At 41.4% G+C, this 26,096-nt stretch overlaps 2 protein-coding genes across 5 annotated transcripts; one reads left to right on the plus strand and one right to left on the minus strand.

Annotated features, from left to right (window-relative positions):
- Positions 1–343: 343 nt before the first annotated feature.
- Positions 344–5,688, minus strand: THYN1 (thymocyte nuclear protein 1). 4 transcript variants are annotated; one of them, XM_030330879.2, is made up of 8 exons: positions 5,632–5,688; positions 5,253–5,388; positions 3,349–3,530; positions 2,525–2,593; positions 2,125–2,217; positions 1,275–1,370; positions 871–1,021; positions 344–549 (listed from the first exon to the last, which is right to left on the minus strand). In XM_030330879.2, exons 2-8 carry the CDS (start codon positions 5,302–5,304, stop codon positions 503–505), a joined length of 690 nt encoding a protein of 229 aa, XP_030186739.1. In that variant the 5' UTR covers positions 5,305–5,388; positions 5,632–5,688; the 3' UTR covers positions 344–502. The 4 variants fall into 4 exon arrangements, with proteins under 4 accessions (XP_030186739.1, XP_030186738.1, XP_030186740.1 ...); XM_030330878.1 differs by having other exon boundaries at positions 2,125–2,259; XM_030330880.1 differs by lacking the exons at positions 3,349–3,530; positions 5,632–5,688 and adding an exon at positions 5,509–5,618 and having other exon boundaries at positions 2,125–2,259.
- ACAD8 (acyl-CoA dehydrogenase family member 8) lies at positions 5,618–23,982 on the plus strand. The gene is made up of 11 exons (XM_030330875.1): positions 5,618–5,961; positions 7,702–7,802; positions 8,472–8,641; positions 9,315–9,424; positions 9,788–9,864; positions 10,467–10,604; positions 15,077–15,212; positions 15,307–15,404; positions 15,784–15,936; positions 16,571–16,673; positions 23,205–23,982. The coding sequence occupies exons 1-11, from the start codon at positions 5,853–5,855 to the stop codon at positions 23,255–23,257; spliced, it is 1,248 nt and encodes a 415-aa protein (XP_030186735.1). The 5' UTR covers positions 5,618–5,852; the 3' UTR covers positions 23,258–23,982.
- The last annotated feature ends 2,114 nt before the right edge of the window (positions 23,983–26,096 follow it).

The raw sequence follows: 26,096 nt of genomic DNA on the forward strand, positions 1-26,096 counted from the left end.
TGGCCCCTGGCGAACACTGATGTTTTATTCACACCCATTTTAGATAAGCATATGCTGAGAAAGGAATCCCAGCTGTATTCTCACCTGGCAACCTGTGCTGATGTTGCTGGTGGTTTAAAGCCCTATGGGACCCAGATGACTTCAGGGGCACCTGAGGAAGGCTGGTGTAGAAAGACAAAAGTTCATTTCAGTAGGGGTAATAGACAGAACCCTGTGCACCCTGGAATTTGCTACAGTAAAGGAAGATGGTAGAGGGTAACCCTGCACCTTACTGATGGGCAGAAGATCTGCAGTGGAGTAGTCTACCACACCTAGTGCTACTTTAAAAGAAAAGCTTCCCAACTTTGATATTAATGTTTTATTGAAAAAGGTACATGAAAATCACCTACGTACACAACCCCAGGTCAACATAACAAGAAAGCCTTCTCACACCTCCTTCTGTCTTACAAAAGCTTGAATTCTTTGGAACAATGTCTTGCCTATTCCAGCAACAGGGTCCCAGTTAACTTGGTTCCTTTTCCTCCAGGCTCAAAATAAAATCGAACTCCTCTACCAAAAAAAGGGGGAAAAGAAAGCAAAGAATTAGGAGGTGTGTCTCTTAAACAGGGAGGTTGTGTCAGACATTTCATATTGTTACTGAGGTAGGTTGTCATTCATTCAAAAACTATGGAATGTTTTACTATGTGCCAAGCACTGCTGGGCACATAGTAATGAGTAACTCCAGACCTATTTCCTCCTTCGTGGATATTATAGGTGAGTAGACAGGCTCAAAGAGGTTAAATACTGTGCCCAAGCTTAATCAGTAATAAATGTGAGTTCACGTAGTCATTCTAGTATGTGAGTAATATAAAAGAAAGGGCCCACTCTTACCTTGGGTCAGGGGCTGAATTGAGAGCCTCTGGCGACTGAAGAGAGCCATATTTTTTAAGGGGCCTCCAGTGGCTTTGTGAGCTTGGTGATGGGTTTTGAGCTCAGCCAGGGTGATGAAACGCTTCATCATCCGAACAAATTGTACATCCACCTATGTGACAGAAAGTGTATGGGACAGAAAGACACGTGCAGGTAGATTCTGTCCACTGTGTGCTTTAGCTTCTTATGGGAGGTTCTTATAGGTAGGGCTACCAGTGTTCTGTTCCTATTCCCAAAGCCAGGGTAACCTCATCTGAGTAAGAACTGGACTCTATACCTTGACCTAAAGACACCCCACACCTTCTTCCTCCCTCTCTTTGTCCATTCTTTTCCTTTCATGAAATAGGAAAAATAGTAATCTTTACCATGGACCATTTGGGGTTGTCTTCCTTGCTGGATGGGTCATAATGGGGATTGTTTTTCTCAAACTGTGTGTGGTCTGGGTAAGCCTCCTTCACAATCTGAAAACAAAACCAAGTCTCCAATCATTTGCCTGTACAGTCAGCTCCATGGCCATTTTTAAAAAAAATTTTTTTAACGTTTATTTATTTTTGACAGCATGAATAGGGAGGGGCAGAGTGAGAGGGAGGCACAGAATCCGAAGCAGGCTCTAGGCTCTGACCTGTCAGCACAGAGCCCGATGTGGGGCTCAAACTCATGAACCAACCGTGAGATCATGACCTGAGCCAAAGTCGGATGTTTAACTGACTAAGCTACCCAAGCGCCCCTCCAGGGCCAATTTTTAATTCTAGTCTGACTTTCACTTCTGACCCTGCACATTCTAACCTCTTTGGCTGTGCTGTAGAGCCAATGAAGGCTCATATATCTGGAAATAATATACAGGCAAGCATAGGAATCAATCTTATTTTGATAAAATCTTAAAAGTAATGTTCTAAAGGTTATTATTGATGCCACTGTCTTTCCACCTGCAGTTCATAATTTTATCCTAGTAACTTCTGATCTGGAAGAGCTATCATCAGGCCTGTTTTTGAGTGAAAGACCAAGGCACAGAAATGAGAAGTCTGTACCAGCGGGACCTGAAATGAAGGCCTTGTTATAGTCCTTCTCATACTGAAGAGGCCTGAGTGGTGACATCAGGGATGGGGAGGAGGGTACTTCTTTTTTGTTAACTGATTTAAGCTTTGTTCCTTTATATCTACATGAGTAAGTTTCCCTGAAGGGAGAGGGATTAAGACCAATGCCTACACAACTGACCTTCACAAGTCCTGCGATGCCTGGCTCTTTGCAGTTGCTATGGTAGAAGAAAGCTTCTTGCTCCAGCTTCATGGCTCGAAGGAAGTTCCGGGCCTGTCCCAGGGGAGAATAAACAACTACCTTCCTCCTCACCCACTGGAAAACACTAGCTGTTAGTGGAAATCAAGTCTGCTTTCCTTAGATGAGGTTTTCTTTTCTGCAGCTTGCCTTTACCGAAACACCCAGACTTGTATCCAGACCATTTGCAAACTGCATGCAGAGTAATTAAGGTATTTTTGAATACATTTTCTATTTTATTATCAGGGCCGTTGGCCAAGAGATTTTGCTACTGAATAAGTTATGGAAGGAGGCAGGTGTTTACCCAACGCCTGGGTCTCAGGCCCTGCTTTTACCCTCTTACCTGGTAGTTGCGAACACCATCCCAGCATGCTGTCTGTTTGGGCTGTGCTTTAAGATCCTCGATGCTGAACTAGGCAACAGGAAATGAACCCATTCATTAAACAATCTTGACGCCAACTGGAAATAATATGGAAGTAGATAGTTTCTTCTACTACCCTACACTGTGAGGGTGCTACTTGCTATAGTGGGAGTATGTAGTTTACTGGGAAGTAGTTCCGCAAAGCCACTTCTGTTGGGCACATGTAAGTAAGCCTTGTATTAACTTGTTATCCTTGTTAATTAAGAAGATCAGTTGAATGGATAATCCAGATGATAATGTGTTGGTTATTTGTATTTTACTCATTAAGGTACTATATATTTCTTCTATAATATTTTTCTCCAAGCTATTATTAAAATTGGTTTATATTAATTCACTGAATAAATACTAGCTGTTGGCAGAGAAATATGTAGGATTATGGCAGGTGGCAAGAGTAAGGCAACATAAGATTGAAATGTTGCCCAGGTCAGGGTGTGGCAAACTATAGGTTTTAGGCCTGATTTTGTAAATGGTTTTATTAAAACACACCCACACCATTTATTTACATGTCGTCCATAGCCACTTTCTTGCAACAGCAGCAGAACTGCAACAGCAATGAGAAGACCTGAAAACCTAAAATATTTATTATGTTGCTGGTAATAAACCTTGCTGATTTTATTCCTTATTTCCTTATTATCTTTCCCTTAACTCTACCCTTCAGAGAAGCTGGTGGACTCTGTGGTGTCCCATATTTATTTCTTACCTAAAAAAACAGCTTGAAGGGATTAAAGACAGGTACCTGGTCTCACCTTCACATCTACACCTTTCTCTAATCGGCTTTCTGCCTCTGACTTCATCAGCCAGTAACTACTTAGATTCTTCCCACAGGTTTTAGAGGCTGAAGTCTTCTGAGGGCTGGAGTTAACCACTTGAGCTGATGCCCCCACTGGGTTCTTAGTCTTGGTACGTTTTCCTGCTGGTCCCTTATTGTCTGCAATAGAAACAAACAGCAGAAACTGGTCATGCTGGCTGAGAAGTAATGTTGCATTGTGGGGAAACCACATGCTTTGGAGTCAGACCTGGATTCAAATCCTGGATCTGTCGATTACTAGCAGTAGCAACTGAACTGCTGAACTTCAGTTTATCTATAAAAATGGGACAGGAATGCCCATCTTCACAGGGTATCTTCTGGATTATCCATTCAGTGGGATAAGAATACCTTAGATGGTTGTGGGTTAGGATTGACAGTCCTAGCAGAGTTCTGACTTGTGTTAAGTAATTTTCTTTCTTTACCTCACTCTCTTCTGTGCCCTTGCTGAGGCTATTTCTCTCCAATGAGGAAACCAAACACCTACTCCACAAACTTGTTTTAGAGATTAAGAACAATAGTGCTAACAATGGGTTTAGACAATGCCTGGCATTATAATAAATGCTCAATAAATATAAGCTATTATTATAATTATCATCTCATAGTTCTTTTTTGCTTGCTCACTGTGCTTTGTGGCCTGCTTCCTTTCAGCTCCTTGAAGGTGCCAGAAGAAGCTGGATAAAACAGCTCATTCTGTACTTTGTAGACTTGGCAAAGATGACTTTATCCTAAGAGAATTAGAGAAAATGTTTCTGGAACATATTAGGCACTCAATAGCTTAATATGAGTTGTTAAATCCATACTCTATGACGGACCCTGAGCTCTATTTGTTACCCTAACAGTAACTCAGTTAATCTGTATAATGAGATATTCTGTTCATCTGCTAAATGTGTCCCAGATTACACACTTAGTAAACAATATAATCAGGAACTGTCCCCTGGTCTATCTGGATCCACCCTTAATGACTGTACCACACTGCCTCTGAATTTAGTCCCACCTCTCCTACATCAGCCCTCATTAAGTATCATTTATGGGTGTCTAATACTCAGAACCTCCCTAGCCTAGTTGATCAGGTGGTCCCTTTGGAGGTAAGCACACTGCAAATACCATTATGTGTTGTTAAATAACACAATGTATTGTAGTCAATCTGGAACTTCTGCCATTCCCAAAAGTACTTTAATTGCTTTGTTTCTGCACTTCATCTACTTAGAATGCCATTCATTCTTGTGAATATAAAAATGTCATTGCATTTTCTCTGCCTGAGGAAAGACTTCCCGTTCTTTAAGGCTAGATTCAAGTTCCACTTCCGTTTCTGGCAGTCCTTACTGCCCTCACACCCTTAGCCATCTAGTTTCCTAGACCTTTTCACTCATGTCTGTTTGCATTTTCCATGACAGCAGAACTAGGCTTTTTTTTTTTTTTAATTTTAATGTTTTATTTATTTTTGAGAGAGAGCGGGGAGGGACAGAGAGAGAGGGGAACAGAAGATCTGAAGCAGGCTCTGCGCTGACAGCAGCAAGCCCTATGTGGGGCTCAAGCTCACAAACTGTGAGATCATGACCTGAGCCACTGTCTGACATTCAACGAACTGAGGCACCCAGCAGAACTGTATGTTATTGACCTTAGTACAAGCCACCCCTTATCTACTATTGCTTTAATGAACAAACAAGAAGCTCTGGGTATAAGCTTGGTGGGAAGAATAAAGAAGATGGAAGTCAATTAGGAATAACGTAACAGAAAATCCACAAAAGGATTCTCCCGACAGACAGGGAGTTGAAAGTGAGCAGTACGAAACAGGTCCTAGAGAAACTAGGGCCGCCTTTTTGCAGCCTAGGTGCAGCTCACCTGGCCCAGCAGGCTCGGCAGACCCAGCCAGCCTCTTCCGGGGTCTCGGCATGGTTCCCCTGCGAGGGCTGAAGTGCAGAGGATTCTGGAATCAACCAAGAGTACAAGAGGCAACTCTGAATCTGCCCCCAGAAACCTGTGCAAAGCAAGATGCAGACAATGAGAGGAAGCGGAGTTTCAGTCCCGAGGGTCTTTTGCGGACCTGGACTTGGGCCCGTCAATCCTTCCCCCAGTTATCTATTCCATCTTGCATAACCTGCCGCTAACGTCTCCTCGGTTCGTAATCTGATTCTTGTCCCATTTATTCACCATTCTCCCGCTACACTGACCCAAAGGCACAGCCTACACAACCCCAACCAACCACCCCAGGCTCCAGCACCTGGTCACAGCGTCCCAGTGCGGCGCATCAAGACCCGGCTCTGTTGCGCCGAGACCCCGGCGTCTCTGGGAATTGTAGTCCTGCCTCTGGAGCAGGCCTCCCTGAATCTGGCCTGTGAGGGTAGCTGGATGCACTACAGCTCCCAGGGTGCACTGCGGGCCTGGCTCCTGCAGTAGCGAACGTAACCCGCTTGCAGAGCTCTGTGTGGACCAGGGGCTACTATGTTGCGCAGAGGCTGCTGGAGGCTGGGAAGGCCGCTCATCTGCCTGCGTGGTGGTCTGCAGGTCCCCGCCCAGAGCGGCCGCCGGAGCTTGATCTCCTGCATCGATCGTAAGTCTCTCCCCCGGTGTGCGGGGAGGGAATGCAGTGGTCTGAGCGCCCGTAGAGCGCATTGTCACCCCTGGCTTGTCGTGGGCCGTCACCGGGGTCATCACCCCAAGGCCCACCTGCCCTCTCCCAAGTCGGCTTTCTTCGCTGGCGGGTCACCCCATCCCGTCCACCTGGCTGGCTTCCCTTGGCCGCCCTCACTCTTTGCTGTTTCCATCTGTTGCGCCCCTGGCCCTCGTCCATTACTCTTCCACCCCATCCCCTCCGTGGTCGGGAAGCCAGGCGTCCGAATTTGTGCTCCAGGCCTTCTGCTTAAGCCCTGTCTTTCCTCCTGCCTACTTCACAGGGGCCCTCTAAAGATATATTAAGATAGGAAAATACTTTGTAGTTACAGCTTAATCTTTGCTGCTGATGCTGTTTGTTAATTGTTCAAATCTCCTTAAACGTAGTTGATATTATCGACTTCTTGATACATTTAATACGTTTACTTGTGAAAACAGTAACTAAGGGTTTTACCATTATCCTCACAACTCTGAGGTAGATTCTGTTACGATCCCTGCTTCCTGATAAGGAGTGAATATAGAGAGAGGTGCAGAAACTCTTGACTTTGTTTCATTTTATTTTGTTTTAATCATAGGTCATTTAAGGGTCATAAAGGTAGTAAGAATGTAAAAAGCCTGGTGCTGGTTGTGTTAGATGAAGGAATGCTCCTTCCTTATGTGACACAAGATTTGCTCACATAAATTTTATGATGTAACACCTAAAACCTTTTACTATTGAAATTCCTGCGGGGAAAATAATTATTATTGCAAATGGGAAACTATGAGAATTGACAGACCTGAATGTTTTTAAGTACCAAATAATTTGGATGTGAAGAACAGAGAGTGATAGGGGCCTAGGCTGACTAGGGATAGATACCCAGCCACTTTGTGATTCTGTCAAGTACCTAACCACATTTTTTTCTTCTGAAAAAAACAAAAACAAAAACAAAACAAAACAAAAACCTTTCGAATAAATGACACTTCTTCATTGTAGAATAGGTGATGAATCCCTTAGATTACACCCAGATCTATAATATACACTAGTATAGAATACTGTTTTCTTCTCCATGTCCTAAAACTCCTTCATAAGTTGCTGCCCTGTTCTAGCATTTAGAATTTGGTAAACAAAATTACCCTTGCTGATACCAAGGCAGGTAAGGAATTGTTCTGGCAACAAATAGATTAAATATTAAATAGGTTAATATTAAATAACAAATAAATATGTTGGAGTACTTCCATCAGCTAGTTGTGTAACTTCAACCAATGAGGTACTTTTTCACCTTTAAAAGAAAGTATCTCTTAATCAGTACAATTAAAGGAAATTGTCCTTTAATGTATCATTCCACATATTAGAATATCAAATTAATGGGAGTGATTAACAAATATTTCTTTGTTTCATTGCATAAGTGAAAAGTGATTAAGACAATTATGATTTGTATTGTATTTTACGTATCATATATTACATATATACTCATTATGTATACTTTCCTCATTCTACAGATGAGGAAATTTACTCAGTATATAGTGCAGCCCCCTCATTTTACAATGGGATAACTGAAGTTGATTGGGGTTCCTGACTTACCTTATTATGTAAGAGAAATGCTGTATTAGGTCAACTGTCCCAGCTTTGTGGTTCTTGCTCTTGGCAGTATCCTTCCCTGACCCCTGTCCTGGAACTGAGTGTATACAATCTTGCCCACAGCTTCCATGGGACTAAATGAAGAGCAGAAGGAATTTCAGAAAGTGGCCTTTGACTTTGCTGCCCAGGAGATGGCTCCACATATGGCAGAGTGGGACCAGAAGGTGGGAGTTCTCCTTATGGCTAGATGTTCCAAAAATGCCTCATGTGGTGACCAAGATCTCCTTGTAGTCCTAACTTTTCAGTGTTTATTCTCCATGCACAATTCTTACTGCAGATTAGAGTACTGGTAATGGCGTGATTCCTTTCCTAGAAACATCCTCATCATCTTGTAGAGACCTGTTGGTTGTTTTGTTTTTTTTTTAACTAATTAATTATTTAAAATGTTTATTTATTTTGAGAGAGTGTGTGCAAGTCGGGGAGGGGCACAGAGAGAGGGAGAGAGAGAATCCCAAGCAGGCTCTTTCCTGTCAGCTAATATGGAGCTCCATCTCCCCATCATGAGTTCATGACCTGAGCCTAACTCAGGTTGCTTAACCAGCTGAGCCACCCAGGTGCCTAAGACCAGTTTGTTTTTTTGTTTTTTTGTTTTTTAAATTATACAAAGATTTGGACACTCTTAAAACCAAGGCAATTCTGATAATAAAAAGAAACTTTAACACTAGAAAACCAGTACTTCCAGAATGCGTTTTAACTGTTATAGGTAACAAATAGCCTGTTATCTTAAGGGAATACTACAGTCTCCCAAATGCAAACATCTTAATCCCCCATTGTGCCATTTAAAGAAAAGTCCATCTGTGAATCACTTATTGATGACCCTGGTTTTTTTGTAGGAGCTGTTCCCAGTGGATGCTATGCGGAAGGCTGCTCAGCTAGGCTTTGGGGGGGTCTACGTACGAACAGATGTAGGTGGGTCTGGACTGTCACGGCTCGATACCTCTGTCATCTTTGAAGCCTTGGCTACAGGCTGTACAAGCACCACAGCCTATATAAGCATCCACAAGTGAGTGCCAAAGCTTGGTGAGCACAACAAAGTGCTCATACCAATTGACTGCGAAATTTCAGATAAAGAGAGAAAAGTTCATCTTTGAAGGTTGACTTCCGTTGAGGAACCTAACTGTAAAAGTTCACACTAGGCCTGCTATTGCCTCTTGGACTGGAATCTGTCATGTTGTATGTTGCTTGGAGAATGAGGTCTGTCAGCTTTCTCTCAAATCCTAGATTGAGCTGGAACCAAATAGACTTCTCTAGGACAGTGCTTAGGGCCCTGATCCCCTCTTCCTCAACCCAAAGACAAAGCCTCCAGGAATTTACAAAAGTACCTATATAACTCTTTGATTTTTAGGGACCTTATTGAACCTAAATAGAAGTAGCATGAACATCCAAGTGAGAAATACCTTGACCCTGATTATCTGTGGGAACTGCGTGTTCCGGGAATATGTTTTAACCTAGGCCTTTCCTTTAAAGTTGAATTTCCTCAGTGGCAGCTTTTCTCTTCCCACTCTCTCTTCTGCTTCATTCTGCTTTGCTACCTGTGTTCTCCTTCCCCAGACCTTCCCCCTTCAGATGTTTTTTTCTCCATATTAACTCTGTCATTGTTGTTTCTTCTTCTTCTTCTTCTTCTTCTTCTTCTTTTTTTTTTCCTTTTGGTCTTTTCTTCTTGGTGTACCTGTCAGCATGTGTGTCTGGATGATCGATACTTTTGGAAATGAGGAACAGAGGTACAAATATTGCCCACCGCTCTGTACCATGGAGAAATTTGCTTCCTACTGCCTCACTGAACCAGGTGGGTTTGCCACACTGCCAGCAAGATGAATCAGGAGATGCTGCCCAGGCAAAGCATATAACCCTTATTTACCATGAAGTTCATCCATTCCTGTGGCCTGATGTCACAAGACTCAGAGGCCTCTAGGCCAGAGTCTCTCCAGGCTGTCGACTAGAACTTCCTTGTAGGAAAATAATCTGATTGCTGTCCACCGTTTTCACCAAATACAGAGAGTTCCTTTGGCTGTTTGAGTTTCAAAGTAGGAAACACTGAGCTGTTTGTTATAAGGAAAGATTTCCTTGGAAATGGAGCTGTGCTGGGTCTCCCTTAACTTCACTGACTTTGTCTCCTACCCTCTCTGCTTCCTTTTGATCCCTGCCTTAGGAAGTGGCAGTGATGCTGCATCCCTTTTAACCTCAGCGAAACAACAAGGAGATCATTACATCCTCAATGGCTCCAAGGTACCAGCATACCCACCTTACAGAATTGTTCCCATCTTCCTGCTGATATTACCTAGATCCTTGCTCTCTGCGAGTTAATATTTCCTGGGATTTTTACATGTTGGGTAGAGAACCTCTGACCTATTTCCCTTTATTTACCTTCACTTTCTATCTCTTTTTCAAGTTTATTTATTTATTTTGAGAGAGGGGGAGAGAGCGCAAGTGGGGGAGGGGCAGAAGGAGAGAGACTCCCAAGCACACTCCACACTCAGTGCAGAGCCCAACACAAGGCTCCATGTCAATGACCTTGAGATCATGGCCTGAACCGAAATCAAGAGTCAAACGCTTAACCAACTGAGCCACCCAGATGCCCCGCTTTCCCTTTCTTCTGATCTGAGTCCAGATAATTTTGCTCATTTTTGTTTATCCTTTTTATAGTCTCATCAGCTAGATCCCTGATTCCCCAGTCAGCACAGGTTCTTTTTACCCCTTCTTCATTTCTCTGTGCCATCATATACCTCTTAGCAACCTACTGTTGGGAGAATCCCTATGTTTTCCCAGTTGTTAGGCTGCAGGAATGCATGTGTTTCCTGATCCTTGTGCACCCCCTCTCCAACCACCAGGCCTTTATCAGTGGTGGAGGTGAATCAGATATCTATGTAGTCATGTGCCGAACAGGAGGACCAGGCCCCAAAGGCATCTCATGTATAGTTGTTGAGAAGGGAACACCTGGCCTCAGCTTTGGCAAGAAGGAAAAAAAGGTGAGTGGCTAATGGACATGAATCAATTCAAGTTCAAGCAATTCAAGAATCTGTTACCTGCCAGACCTACCTCTGTTCTATTTATTCTGTTTGAATAGGTTCACATACTTGCTAACTTGCATTGGAGGCAGTTGCTCCTATTACAGTTTCAACAGGAGCAGGTGAAATAAAATAGGGCATGTCTACAGAAATACTATGCCACTGGCAAAAATGGTGGAGTTTGTCAGTAAGTTCCATAAGCCACCTGTCATTTTAGTGTGAGGGAGTTCTCTATTGTCTGCCTCACCTCCACTTTTGACTTGTGTTTTTTTTATTTCATTTTTTTTAATTTTACTTATTTTTGAGAGAGAGAGAGAGAGGAAGAGTGCGAGCCAGGGGAGGGGCAGAGAGAGAGGTAGAGAGAGAATCTCAAGCAGGCTCCATACTGTTAGCACAGAACCCAGTGCAGGGCTCGAACTCACGAACCATGAAATCATGATCTGAGCCAAAATCAAGAGTTGGACGCTTAACTGAGCCACTCAGCTATAGCCCCTGACCTGTGTTTTTTGTTTTTTTTTTTTTTTTAATTTTTTTTTTTTTCAACGTTTATTTATTTTTGGGACAGAGAGAGACAGAGCATGAACGGGGGAGGGGCAGAGAGAGAGGGAGACACAGAATCGGAAACAGGCTCCAGGCTCTGAGCCATCAGCCCAGAGCCCGACGCGGGGCTCGAACTCACGGACCGCGAGATCGTGACCTGGCTGAAGTCGGACGCTTAACCGACTGCGCCACCCAGGCGCCCCTGACCTGTGTTTTTTATCCAACTTATTTTAGTGCACACTTTTATCCCAGGAAAAAATACTTACAGAAGATCTGTTGGTGACTAGAAGTCTCAGGAATGAAAAGCATATCAGCCACTTTTCTTCTTTAAATAAAAATAAAATAAAACTCATTGGAGATGATTATGGGTATTTCAATAATTTAAGAAGAAGGGTGTTTCCACAGGTGGTTTGGAAAGACATTTCTAGGATTAAGAAATCCCCTAGTCAGGCCATGAACAGTAAAACTATGGTTACGTAACTGTAGCTGGTGGTAAGATGAGACCATTCAGATTTGTTAAGGCAGGTGACCAGAATTGTCATCTGCCTCCAATATGTACTGTTACAGTTATGACTTTGGAGGAGAATTTAGGTAATGAAATGACCCCTAAATGTACTTCTCCGTTCATAGCTCCTAGGGTTTCCATATTTCCCTTCATGAGCCTTCCTGATATTTTATAAACTGCCAAAGAGTTAGAAGTTTTAGTGCCCTTATCTTTATAGGATAATAGATTTTTACTAGATTCCTGCCATGTACAAAGCCTGATGCTGGCTCCTGGGATGGGGAGGATACAAAAGTCACTCCTAGCCTTGTCTGAAATTATAAGACATATGCTGTCTTATGTGTATAATGTATGTGAAGATATACAGCTATAGGATATCTTAATTCTAGGAATGTCTGCTTTGGGCCATATGACATAGATCAACTTACATAGTCTGGCACATAATTTTACAGGATTGAGTTATGATGATTCAGGTTGTCTGTGCTTATAAAGGTAGTGATAATTGTTTCAACACACAAGGGTAGTATCTACCTCAGTATTCTGTTGACAGAATACCAAAGCTATCAAGGTTAGTGCCTAGAGAAAAGTTATAAATAAGTTCCAGAAACAAAAAGTATATCTTTTCCTCCTTTCATTTTCTATTTTCTCTCACTTTTTAAGTGTATACATTTTCTTTTTTTGTTGTCTTTTTTTTAATTATTAGTTTTGCTTTGTATATGTTTCAACGTAAGGGAAATCTGGAAGGACATCTCTTTATGCATTTGACAGCTGGTGAGTGCCCACTGTGTGCCAAGCATTCTTCTAAACAGTAGGGATGGAGCAGTGAACAAAGACAAGCTCTGCCTCCATGGAATTAACTTTCCAGCAAGCAGAGACAAGTCACAGACAGGTGAAAAAGCAAGGTGCCTTCTGGAAGTGTTCTCTGCTACAGAGGAGATAAAACAGGTTGATAGGATACTGATTGAGGAGAGTTTGGGAGCTTCTACAATAGACCTGAACTCTGAGAGGTCATGACTTTTGAGATGAGATCCCAAGTATATTAGAAGGAACAACCATAGGAAGAATTCTGGGCAGAGACAACAAATAGACAGATGGCCTATTTGGGAAATGGAAAAAATGTTCAGTATGGTCCTAGAGAAGTGAGCAAAGAAGAGAATGGTGTAGGTGTAGGATGAAATTGGACAGCAAGCAGGGCCTTGTAGACCGAGATGAAGAGTCACCCATTGATCCCCATGGTTGACCTGACTGTTCTGGTGACCCAAGCAGCCGGCCTTTCTCCCTGTTCCATGCCATCTTTCCTGCAAGTATGGCTGTGACTTGGTATATTTAGCACATTGTATAGCTGAGAGCTTTAAACTACTAGTTTTGCATTGACTTTATGGGAAGGTAATGAGGACTTTATCTTGGATTTAATTGTTAAAAGGTTTTGCATAGGAGAATGAGTTTTGTCATAGGAGGGCTGGAAGTGAGGACTCTCAGAAGAGGGAATGAAGATAATATGTAGAACAGAAGTCAAGAGTGACAGAAGGAATGGGCTCTAGTGGTAGTGGTCTAGCAGTTCAGGGCCTTCAGAAAGGGAAAGGGGGTATCTGTTCTCACTGGCTAAAGCTACCCAGGGGCCCAGATAGGATTAGGAAAGGAATTCTCTGCATAGGGGAGGAAGGTAGATGTTTTTATAGTAAGGGGTTAGAAGTGAAGAGGTAGCAGGTATTTGTTTTGGGCTCTTTAGAAATATTTTTAAAATAATAATTTTTGTTTCAGTCTTGCTTTCAGGTGTTTATTTGGGGAGATAGGTTCTCAGGTAACCCCTGTACAGGCCAATATTGGGAGGTTTGAGACTTGTAGAGATTATGGGAGCCTAAAAGAGAAGTTCAGTGTTGGCTCAAGTGACCTAGAAGGCCTCAGGAGGTTTCATTTAAGCCAGACTTTGATAGAGAGAGCAGAATAAGAAAAATATGGATTGAAAAAAACCTAGTGGCACAGTACACAGACCAGTTTGAGTTGAGACTACCAATAGGTGACCAACAGAAGAAAAGGCTGGTAAAGAAGGACGGGCCCAAATTGTACAAGACCCTAAATGAAAGGTTGAGGAATAAAGTTTATTTGCCAACAGAGGGAGCTATTGAGTGTTTTTATGTAAAGAAATGGTCATGTAAAGGCAGTAGTGTTTACAGAGCTATACGAGAAGTGGGAAATTTTACATAGTCTTGTGCTTTTCAAAATCTGCCTCATTGAGCCTTAGGGTTCTTTGAAACCTTGAAGTACCTCGAAGAAGAGATGAGGAGGATCAAGTAGTGAGGGCCTTTATCTATTTATATATGAGACTTCTGAATAAGATTTTATTTGAAGAAAGTGGCCCTGTGGGCTTTCCAGTCCAGTTCTCTTACATAAAGGAAAACCGAGGCCCCAAAGAAATCAAGTGATTTGTTCAGAGATAAATACAGCTAGTTTCATAACATGGACTACATCTTAGGTATTTAGAATTCTCTCTGGGCTCATGGCTGACATATTCAGGGATGTCCTGGTAAATTGGCTCTCCAAGAAAAACAAAAACCAAAACACTCATATGTAAGGCCACCAACCTGTTATCACTGAATGCCACGTTAGGAAAAGATGTGTGTAATTGGCTCATGTGAGCTGCTGACAGCACGTCATTAGATCTCTCTGCAGCCAAACACTCAACCAGGTATTGCCAGCACAGTGAGTGTTATTCCTCTCATCTAATGATAACAATCTTAGAAGTAACACTAAGCTTTTAAAAGGAGAAGTGTGACTGTATTCTTGATAATCCTTGTTATCCTTACAGAAGGACAAATCAAATAATCCTTATATTGTCTGTTTTTTTTTAATGTGTATTTATTTTTGCGAGAGAGAGAGAGAACACACAAGCAGGAGAGGGGCAGAGAGAGAGGGAACAGAGGATCCAAAGGGGCTCTGTGCTGACAGCAGAGAATCCAACATAGGGCTCAAACTCACGAAATGTGAGATCATGACCTGAGCCAAAGTTGGACACTTAACCAAGTGTGCCACCCAGGCGCTCCCCCCCCAACTTTTTTTTTTTAATAAAAGAATATACTTGTAGAGGGACTAAAAATTAGGACAGTTCTGCCCCAATCCTCAAAGAAATTGTGAGAAATGTTTGTGGATAGGTTAGTCTGGTAAAGTAGACATTAGAAACCAGATAATATGTTAAAAAATGTTTCACTGAAAAAACTATCTATGACAATTGACAAGTGTTTAAGTCTGAACTTTTGTATTTTCTCTGATTTTAAGTTCTCAAGGTCTAAGTCCCAGGATAATGGAACCTGTACTTCACAGGGTTTCATCAACAGAGAACGGTGCCCTAAATGCTGCCCTATTGGGCAGCCATACAGTCCCTGATTTTTGCCAGGTGGGGTGGAACTCACAGCCAACCCGTGCCGTGATCTTTGAAGACTGTGTAGTCCCCATGGCCAACAGAATTGGGGATGAAGGGCAGGGCTTCATCATTGCCATGAAAGGACTGAATGGAGGGAGGATCAATGTTGGTGAGAACACAACAGGATGGGGCAGGGAGGTAGCGGGCTCCATCAGGCAGCACTGTGCTGACTCACTTGAAATGTTGGCACTCTTCCTTTCCAGCTTCCTGCTCTCTAGGAGCTGCTCATGCTTCGGTCATCCTCACTCGAGACTACCTCAACGTTCGGAAGCAGTTTGGAGAGCCTCTGGCCAGTAACCAGGTCATTTCCCAGATGCCCCTGCATTTGCTTTCAGCTCTGTGTGAGATCTGCTTTGTGGTCCACATCCTCTAGGAGGGTGAGGCTGTGATTTCTCGTTGGAATTTTGCCCCCATCTTAGAACTTATGTTCTAATTTTATCAGTAATCTTTTTCAGGAGGTAATATTGAAGTGCAGGGCAAGTGAAGTGGTCTTAGAACTCACAAGGTGATACATTTTCTCTGTAGAAAATACATTTCTCTGCAAAGTCTGAAGAAGACTTTGAAGCTTGGGGTCACTTAGAAAAGGTACCTCATCAGAGAAGGCTTATGGAGGTCCCCAGATCAGGTGCTGGTCTAAGCCTGTCTATCTTGTCTGGTTCTCTTCTCCCCTGTTGCTGCAGTACCTGCAATTCAAACTGGCTGATATGGCAACAAGGCTGGTGGCCTCGCGGCTGATAATCCGCAGTGCAGCAGTAGCTCTGCAGGAGGAGCGGGAAGATGCAGTGGCCCTGTGCTCCATGGCCAAGCTCTTCGCTACAGATGAATGCTTTGCTGTGCGTGATGGTGCCCTCTGGCTGTCTTGGGTGGACAGGGACCAGTTTTTGGGTCCAGGGATGTTGAGAGCCATTAGTTAACTCCTCAGATGCTGCAGAGATCGCCTTGGGGCTTACGGATATAAATGAACAAATGAGAGGTCTGCTTGGGAGCTGACTTTTTATCTGCCCTGTGCCATTGCACACTCCACTGTGGCACTGTCATTTGATTGTGTTCTAGATGAGACACTTCTTTTGGAAGAAGGTTCAGAGCCTTCCAGTGCCTCTTGTTCAAATTTAGCACTATGCTGTGTTTAAATGTCAAGGGCTAAGCCATTTCCACATGAGGCTGCATTGCCACTAGATGACACCATGACTTCACATAATCCCAGCCAAAGTGCTTGTGGGCAGCCTCTCCCCTGCAGATAATAAGCAAGAAAAGCAGAGCTTTCTGAGTTGCCTGCCTGGTGGGAACTGGTAAGTTCAGTAGTTGTTGTCCAATCACACAGAATACAGAGCCCCTTTTTGAGCTTGGCTGGTTATCTGTAGGTTGTTCTTCCTCATATTAGTTTACAGGAGGCTGGGGTGGAAGGAGAAGCCACTTGTTCCATAGTCTTCCCAAAATCAGAGATGTGTAGTCCCTATCTCCCTGCAGATCTGCAACCAGGCTTTACAGATGCATGGAGGCTATGGCTACCTGAAGGACTATGCTGTTCAGCAGTATGTGCGGGACTCCAGAGTCCATCAAATCCTAGAAGGTAAAAATTGCCAGAGGTTATTCTCCAGAATGGTTATAGGGTCACCACTTTCCCTGGCCTGTCTGTCCCTGTGCTGGCTGGTTCTCAGGGTACCATCAGATCCTGTCTGTCTTTTGCCTTCCTCCTTCCTCTTTTTCCTGACCCTACTCTGGAAGTGCTTTTTGATGCCATACAAGAGCACTATCCTGGGAGTCAGGAGGCTCTGCTTTGTCACCAGAAATAAGCTGTCAAATCACTCCATTTCTACTCTTTTTCTTTGCAAACTTTAGAGAACATTCAAACTCAGATAATACATGAGAAAGCATTTTGAAAACTGCAGTAGTAACTGTTCTTTACTCTCATAAAGTACTTGGTCCTCAAGGATCCCCAAACTTCGGTACAGTAATTAACACAGCAAATGTGAGCTAATTTGATCACCAGGAACCTCTATAAATTCATATCTCTATAATATGACTAATGGATTTTTCAGTAAACTAAATCATATGGGTATCTTCTTGGCAATCACAGAGTTCATTGGGCTGGGAAATGTGTAAGCTGTTGGGAGTATGGCTCAGGGCATGGCCATCTCCACACTCCACACCAGTGACTCCTGTCCCAGTTAGTGTAAACAGCCAGGGGTACTTACACTGTAGGAGAGCCAGATGGGGCAGAGGTTTGTCTAAGTGACTTTCAGTGGTGCGATGTGGGGCTGCTTCCATGGTGGCCGAGGAGAGGCTTGTGGGCATTGGTCTCTCTGCCATTTTCAAAGCATTCTTCTCAGACCTGAAGAAGTGTCAGAATCACCTAGAGGGCTTGTGAAAACAGATTGCTAGGCTCTGTGCCCAGAAGTTCTCAGTCAGTAGGTCTTGGGTAGGCCTAAAAATTTGCATCTCTAACAAGTTTTCAAACGAGACTGTCACTGTGTGTCTGGGAACACCACTCTGAAACTGAACCCACTGCTCTGGTGTGATGACCAAATCACAGCTTGTAAAAGTTAGAGTTCGCTTTCTTCTGCAAACCCCATTCCTGAAGCACATCGATGAGGTCAGTCACTCTTGGTCAAATTCTTCTGATTACTCCTGTGGTTGTTTCCTTACCCAGCTTTTATGAGTGTGTGAGACTTCACCTTTATTCCAACTCTGCCTTTTAACCTTGTAAGAAGAAATGGGAAAGGCCAGATACATAGATTTCAGGCCATGCCATCATCCACTTCTAGAAAATTTGGGGCACTGGTCTTGATCACTTTGTTTCATTGTGGACTTTGTTACTGGATAAATCTGAAATTTTGGCTTGGTTTTATTCAAGATGTGTGATTACTCATTCTTCATGGGGGTTCATATTTCTCTTTGCATTAAAACCCACTGTAAAAATGAAGCAAAAAGTTGACCCCTCCTTTCAGGGAAAATGTTTTTGTTTGTTTGTTTTTTTAAATTCAGTGTTGGGGCGCCTGGGTGGCTCAGTCAGTTAAGCAACTGACTTTGGCTCAGGTCATGATCTCACGGTTCGTGGGTTCAAGCCCTGCGTCAGGCTCTGTGCTGACAGCTCAGGGCCTAGAGTCTGCTTCAGATTCTGTGTCGCCCTCTCTCTCTGTTCCTCCCCTGCTCATTCTCTGTCTCTCTGTGTCTCTCAAAAATAAATAAACATTAAAAAATTAAAAAATAAAATAAAAAATTCAGTGTTTTTGTTTGTTTGTTTGTTTGTTTGTTTTAAGATTTTAAAGTAATCTCTACACCCAACATGGGGCTCAAACTCACAACCCAGAGATCAAGAGTTGCATGTTCCACTGACTGAGCCAGCCAGGCATCCCTAAAATTTATTTTTCTGATTACCAATGAAATTGGTATATTTATTGAAAACTCATAAAATATAGGAAAAGTAAAAAAAAAAAAAATGACTCATGTGTCAACATTCAGAATTCGTATTTTAGATTCTTTATATATGTAAGTCCAAAATATCTCCTTTGGTGCTTTTTCTGTGCTTTTGTAGGTGCATTTTCTTTATGTGAGGCATAGTGGCCATACAATATTATAATAGTTTCAGGTGGACAGCATAGTAATTTGACAACTGAAATAGTTTGAGAAGGAAAGGTATTAACTCTTCTTTAATGTTTGTAGCTGTCCAGTCCTCGACTTTTCTTTGTTGGGAGGTTTTTGATTGCCAATTCAATTTTGTTACTAGTAATCAGTCTGTTCAGATTTTTTTTTAGGCTCCATGCTCAGCACAGAGTCCAGAGCCAGGCTTGAACTGACATCCCTGAGACAAAGACCTGAGCTGAGATCAAGAGTCAGACACTTAACTGACTGAGCCACCCAGGTGCCCCCAGCCTGTTCACATTTTCTATTTCTTCCTGATTCAGTCTTGGAAAATTGTATGTTTCTAGGAATTTATCTGTTTCTTTCTTCAGGTTGTCCCGTTTGTTCGCATATCATTTTTTGTGGTAGCGTCTTAAATCCTTTATGTTTCTGGGTGTTGGTTGTAACTTCTTATCTTTTATTTCTGATTGTACTTATTTGAGTCTTCTCTCTCTTTTTTCTTTTTTTTTTTTTTCTTAATAAAGTTGGCTAGGCGTTCATCAATTTTGTATATCTTTCCAAAGAACCAACTCTTGGTTTCACTGATCTTTTCTGTTGTTTTTTTAGTCTCTATTTCATTTATTTCTACTCTGATCTTTGTTATTCCTTTCCTTTTACTAACTTTGAGTTTGTTCATTCTTTTTTACAAATTCCCTTAGGTATACAGTTAGATTGTGTGTTTGAGATTTGTTTCTTTTATTTTTAATGTTTATTTTTGAGACAGAGGGAGAGACAGAGAGAGAGCATGAGGAAGGGAAGGGCAGACACACACACACACACACACACACACACACACACACACACACACACACACATGGAATTTGAAGCAGGCTCCAGGCTCCAAGCTGTCAGCACAGAAACCGACACAGGGCTCAAACTCACAAACCACGATATCATGACCTGAGTCCAAGGCCAGATGCTTAATCAACTGAGCCACTCAGGCAACCCTGAGATTTGTTTCTTGAAGAGGGCCCATATCAGTATAAACTTGCCTGTTAGAACTGCTTTTGTTCTGGCCCAAAGATTTTGCAATGTTGGCTTTCCATTTTCATTTGTCTCATGCTATTTTATTTATTTCCTTTTTGATTTCTTCATTGACCCATTGGTCGTTTAATAGCATGTTGTTTAGCCTCCACATGTTTTATACCATCGTGGTTGAAAAAGATGCTTAATATGATTTCAGTCTTCTTAAATTTATTAAGACTTGTTTTGTGGCTTCACATGTGATCTGTCTCAGAGAATGTGCCCTTCCATGTGCACGTGAACAGAATATTGTGTTCTCACATTTTTGGATGGCATGTTCTGTATATATCTGTGATATCCTCAAGTCCTATCTGTTCTAAGGCGTCATTCAAAGCCATTATTTGTTTATTGATTTTCTGTCTGGATGACCTATCCATTGATGTAAGTGGGGTGTTAAATTTTCTTACTATTATTGTATTACTGTTAATTTCTCTCTTTATGTCCATTAGTATTTGCCTTATATATTTAGGTGCTCTTGTGTAGGGTGTGTCAATATTTATAATTGTTATATCCTCTTGTTCGATTGATCCTGTTATCATTATGTAATTACCTTTTTCATGTTTTGTTGTAGTCTTTATTTTAAAGCCTATTTTGTCTGATATAAGTATTGCTTCCCTAGCTTTTTAAAAAATTTTCATTAGTATAGAAGATCTTTTTCCATCCCTTCACTTTCAGTCTGTATGAGTCTTTAGGTCTGAAGTAAGTCTCTTATAGGCAGTTTATAGATGGATCTTGTTTTTGAATCCATTCAGTCACCTTTTGTCTTTTGATTGGAGCATTTAGTCCATTTATATTTAAAGTAACAGTAATATTGATAGCTATGTACTTATTGCCATTTTGTTAATTGTTGTCTGGTTGTTTTTGTTCAGTTTCTTTTTTCTTTTCTTTCTGTCTTCCCTTGTGATTGATGACTTACCTTAATGTTATGCTTGGATTCCTTTCTCTTTATTTTTTGTGCATCTCTTACAGGTTTTTGGTATGTGGTTACCATGAGGTTCATGTATAACACCGTATGTATATAGCAGTCTATTTTAAGTGATGTTTGCTTATATTCAAACACATTATAAAAGCACTACATTTTTAGTACCCCCCCATTTTGTGTATTTGATATCATATTTTACATCTTATTTTATGAGTCCCTTAACTAATTTTTAGATATAAGTGATTTTACTATTTTTTTCTTTTAACCTTCACACTGGCTTTATAAGTGATTGATTTACTACCTATATTACGTTTGCTTTCACCGGTGAAATTTTTCCTTTCATAATTTGCTTACTTCTAGTTGTTGTCTTTTTTTTTTTCAACTTAAAGAAGTTCCTTTAACACTTCTTATGAGGGCAGTTTAGTGATGATGAACTCCATTAACTTTTGTTTGTCTGGGAAATCCTTCATTTCTCCTTCAGTTCTAAATGAAAGCCTTGCCAGTAGACTATTCAAGGTTTTAGGTTTTTTCCCTTTCAGCACTTTGAATATATCATGCCATTCCCTTCTGGCAGCAAAGTTTCTACTGAAAAACCGCTCTTACCTTTCTGAGTACTTTCCCTTTTATATAACTATTTGCTTTTCTCTGGCTGCTTTTAAGATTTCTCTTTATATGTAATTTTTACTATTTTAATTATATTATATTAATATTATATTATATTATATTATATTATATTATATTATATTATATATATTATATGTCATGGTTTATCTTGTTTGGGGCTTCCTTTTCTTCCTGAAACTAGATGTCTGTTTTCTTCCCCAGAGTACGGAAGTTTTCAGCTATTACTTCTTAAAATAAGTTTTCTGCATCTTTCTCTTTCTCTTCTCCTTCTGGGACCCCAATAATGCAAATGTTAGTATGCTTGATGTTGTCACAGAGGTCCCTTAACCTATTTTTTTAACTCTTTTTCTTTTTGCTGCTCATCTTGGGCACTTTACACACTACCCTGTCTTCCAAATTGCTGATCCATTCTGAATCTTCTGATGTTAATTCCCTTTAGTGTATTTTTCATTTCAATTACTGTACTCTTCAACTACTTTTTGTTTTATATTTTATGTCTCTTTGCTGAAGTTCTCACTAAGTTCAAACAGTCTTCTCTCAAGGCCGTGAGCATCTTTATGATTATTATTTTGAAAGTTTATCAAGTAGATTGCTTATCTGTTTTATTTATCTGTTCTATTTATCAGTTCTTTGACTGAGGTTTTGCCTTGTTCTTTCATTTGGAGCATATTCTTGTCTTCTCATTTTTGTTTTTGTGTATTAGATAGCCCAGCTGTGTCTCCTGGTCCTGAAAGTAATGTCCTGGATAGAAGACATCTCCCTGGCCACTAGAACCAAGCATTCCAGGGCTGTCCCCTATATAGGATGTATGTGTCCTACTGTTGTATCTGTGCTGCTGGGTGGGGTTAGCCCCCACTGTGGCTGGCTACCAGGCCCAGCTCTGGGTCATCTGGGGGTGCTAGTGGGCAGCAGTCACTTTGGGCAGGAGCGGGTACTGATCTAAGGTGACCTGCTGGATATGGTGGGTGGTATCTGCTTGGAGGGACATCTATCTGCTGGGTTGAGTGTGTTAAGCAGGGAAGGTCTGTGGAGGAATGCCAGGGTGGGACAAAGAGTGCTGGCAAGGTAGGTGGAGAGTGTCAGATCTTGGTCCTACAAGCATCTAGCTAACTAACCTATAGGAGTACAAGAAAAATGCACTTGCCAACACTTTCATTCCCAAAGTTCCTACAGATCCCTGTCCCTCTGGCACACACTCAAACGTTAGTCATTAAGCCTCCCTCATGTATGGCCCAGGAGCTTTTCAAACAACTACCTCTGTCCTGAGCTCCGAGTGACTGATATTGTGTGTGGGCCCTTTCAGTTTCCTGTAGCTCCCTGGCTCTCCTGGAGTTAAGCCCCACTAATTTGCAAAGCCAGACAATATGGGGCCTCATCTTTCCAGTGAAGATCCCCAGGGCAGAAGGTGCCTGATGTGAGACTTGAACTTTTCACTCCTCAGGAAGGACCTCCACACCTGTGATATCTTCCTGCTTATGGGTCACTACACTGGGGTGTTTTGGCTCCTGACCATCTCTGCCCTTCCTACCCTCCTCAATGTGATGTTTTCTTTATATCTTTAGGTGTGGAATAGCTGTTCTGCTAGAGTTCAGGGTCTCAGAGTCAGTTGCACTATATGTAGTTTCAGCCTTAGTGTGTCCATGGGAGGAGGTAAGCTCAGCATCTTCCTACTCAGTCATCTTCCCTCTCCCAAGAGAGGTGTTTTTAAGGGTACGTTTATTTCTTACTTCCTGACATTTTTCTGTGCTTTGGAAAGCAGTCTGTGATAATCCCATCCCTCTCAGTGTTAAAGCAACAATTGTAGTTTACACCTACTCCTATCCTGAGTGAGGCTTGGAGCACACTAGTTAGAGGTTTACGGAGCTCTCAGACTTTGCTGCAACTAAATCCTTATTCTTTCTGTCCTTGCAGGTAGCAATGAAGTGATGAGGATGCTGATCTCTCGAAGCCTGCTTCAAGAGTAATACCCAGACTTGATGTTCAGGCATGACAGTTAATGTACAACTTGAATGAGCATTGAGTGGTTCATGTGGACTGTTGTGTTCCAGTTGAGTCATGGATTAGATTGGAGGCCTGAGCTCTTTCACCTGGGCCCTTCATCTGTGTGTTGAGAGCAGCATCAGCTAAAGGACTGGGACAGAGTCTTGAGCAGAACTGGAGGAGCTGCCCTAACTGGGAGTATCACAAGTAGACATACTACCTTGTTTTCCTAATGCAGAAAGGTGACCAGTAAAGATTCATCACCAAATCAACGTTCTCTCTTGGATCTACATTGTCTTGACTTGTGTGCTTTTTGCTGGTTCCCCGAATCCTGCTCCCAGGGGTCTGGATATTTCCATTGAGGGTTTTTTCCTGATTATAAAGCAAAGGTGTGGGAGAGGAGAAATGGAGAAAAATGTAGTTTTATCTTTTGCTGTCCTCTGTACCTCAGCTAAACATGCAGAAGGTTTCTGTGGGTTGCATTTTCTTTGTAGTACTGCTGTGAATGTGAATCATGATAAAATGAATATTCAGGCAACCTAACTCCTGAACTGTGATTTAGGGGATAACCATACTTGTAGACTTGTGAACATCAAAGGCTGAGATTATGTGGAACTCTGAATATTTTTTATATTCTTTTTTAGAAGTATATGATCTAGGAATGTTATTCAAGTTTCTATAACCTTTCCTGATAAATACTTTGAGCATATTTTTTTTTCTGCATTTTTCTTTCCTTTCTTGAAGTTGCTCCTCTTTATAAATATTTTAGTCATTATAAATATTTTAGTCACTACATTGATAAATAAAATCTATCCCCCTCAGTATCATCTCTAGTTCTGTTGAAGTTAATTTTTATTTTTTTTTTAATTTTTTAATGTTTTATTTATTTTTGAGAGAGAGAGAGACAGAGTATGAGTGGGGGGGAGGGTCAGAGAGAGAGGGAGACACAGAATCTAAAGCAGGTTCCAGGCTCTTACCTGTCAGCACAGAGCCCGACACAGGGCTTGAACTCAGGAACCACGAGATCATGACCTGAGCCAAAGTCAGATGCTTAACCAACTGAGCCACAGGTGCCCCAAAGTTAGTTTTTATTTTATCCTCTAAGCCTTTACAACAATTTTTAAAAATTTTTTGATATTTAATTAAACATTTAACTAGATTTTGGAATAATAAAAAATCTCTCCTTAACCAAAGTAGCTTATAAATAATAGGCTCCTTATATTACTAGTGGATTTGTAAATTAAGAATTGTTTATGGGTTACCTGAGTGGCTCAGTCGGTTGAGTGTCCAACTCTTGATTTTGCTCTGGTCATGATCTCACAGTTTGTGAGATCGAGCCCCATGTCGGGCTCTGAGCTGACAGTGTGGATCCTGCTTGGGATCCTCTCTCTCCCCTCTCATTCTGCCCCTTTCCCACTCGTGCTCGCATTCTCTCTCTCTCAGAATAAATAAACATTTAAAAAAGAACTGTTTATAATTTATGAAAGTAGATTTAAAGTAATATTTAAATGGAGACTTTTTGGAGAACCCTGTTATAAATTATGATCATTACAAGTGCTCATCATAACAAGTGCCCTCCTTAATCCCTATCACCTATTTAACCCATCCCCCTACCCATATCCCTTCTGGTAACCATCAGTTTGTTCTCTATAGTTAAGAGTATGTTTCTTGGTTTGCTTCTCTCTTTTTTTCCCCTATGATCATATGTTTTGTTTCTTAAATTCCACATATGCATGAAATCATATGGTATTTGTCTTTCTTGGACTGACTGACTTCACTTAGCATAATACTCTTTAGCTCCATTCATGTTGTTGCAAATGGCAAGAATTCATTCATTTTATGCCTGAGTAGTGCAATTGCTGGGTCATAGGGTAGTTCTATTTTTAACTTTTTGAGGAACCTTCATACTGTTTTTCACTGGCTGCACTGGTTTTGCATTCCCACCAACAATGTAATAGGGTTCCCCTTTCTCCACATCCACAGCAACACCTATTGTTTCTTGTGTTGGTGATTTTAGCCATTCTGACAGGTGTGAGGTAATATCTCATTGTAGTTTGAATTTGTATTTTCTTCATGATGAGTGATGTTAAGCATCTTTTCATGTGTCTGTGGCCCTCTGTAGGTCTTCTTTGGAAAATTGTCTTTTCGTGTCTTCTGCCCATTTTTTGATTGGATTATTTGTTTCTTGGGTGTTGAGTTTTGTAAGTTCTTTTTATAATTTGGATACTAACCCTTTATCTGATATGTCATTTGCAAATATCTTCTCTCATTCCATAAGTTGCCTTTTAGTTTTGTTGATTGTTTCCTTTGCTATGCAGTAGCTTTTTTATCTTGATGAAATCCCAATAGTTTATTTTTGCTTTTGTTTCCCTTGCCATAGGAGGCATCTCTAGTAAGAAGTTGCTACGGCCAGTGTCAGAGAGGTTACTGCCTGTGTTCTCTTCTAGGATTTTGATAGTTTCCTGTCTCATATTTTGGTCTTTCATCCACTTTATTTTTATATACGGTGTAAGAAAGTGGTCCAGTTTCGTTCTTTTGCATGTTGTCCAGTTTTCCCAACACCCTTTGTTGAAGAGACCATCTTTTTTCCATTGGATATTCTTTCCTGCTTTGTCAAAGCTTAATTGACCATATCTTTGTGGATTAATTTCTGGGTTTTCTATTCTGTTTCATTGATCTAAATGTCTATTTGTGGCAGTACCATACTGTCTTGATCACTACAGCTTTGCAATATAACTTGAAGTGTGGAATTGTGATGCCTCCAGCTTTCCTTTTCTTTTTCAAGATTGCTTTGGCTGTTCGGGGTCTTTTGTAGTTTCATAC

Source organism: Lynx canadensis, chromosome D1, assembly GCF_007474595.2.
Source record: "Lynx canadensis isolate LIC74 chromosome D1, mLynCan4.pri.v2, whole genome shotgun sequence".
NCBI classification, from domain to species: domain Eukaryota; kingdom Metazoa; phylum Chordata; class Mammalia; order Carnivora; family Felidae; genus Lynx; species Lynx canadensis.

Coding starts and splice junctions, on each gene's coding strand:
- THYN1 (XM_030330878.1), bottom strand. CDS start 5,304: ATGCCGAGACCCCGGAAGAGGCTGGCTGGGTCTGCCGAGCCTGCTGGG. Junction 1,371..2,124: donor GCATCGCAGGACTTGTGAAG/GTCAGTTGTGTA, acceptor TTTTGTTTTCAG/ATTGTGAAGGAGGCTTACCC. Junction 550..870: donor AATTCAGCCCCTGACCCAAG/GTAAGAGTGGGC, acceptor TTTTTTTGGTAG/AGGAGTTCGATTTTATTTTG.
- ACAD8 (XM_030330875.1), top strand. CDS start 5,853: ATGTTGCGCAGAGGCTGCTGGAGGCTGGGAAGGCCGCTCATCTGCCTG. Junction 5,962..7,701: donor CTTGATCTCCTGCATCGATC/GTAAGTCTCTCC, acceptor TCTTGCCCACAG/CTTCCATGGGACTAAATGAA. Junction 9,425..9,787: donor CTACTGCCTCACTGAACCAG/GTGGGTTTGCCA, acceptor TCCCTGCCTTAG/GAAGTGGCAGTGATGCTGCA.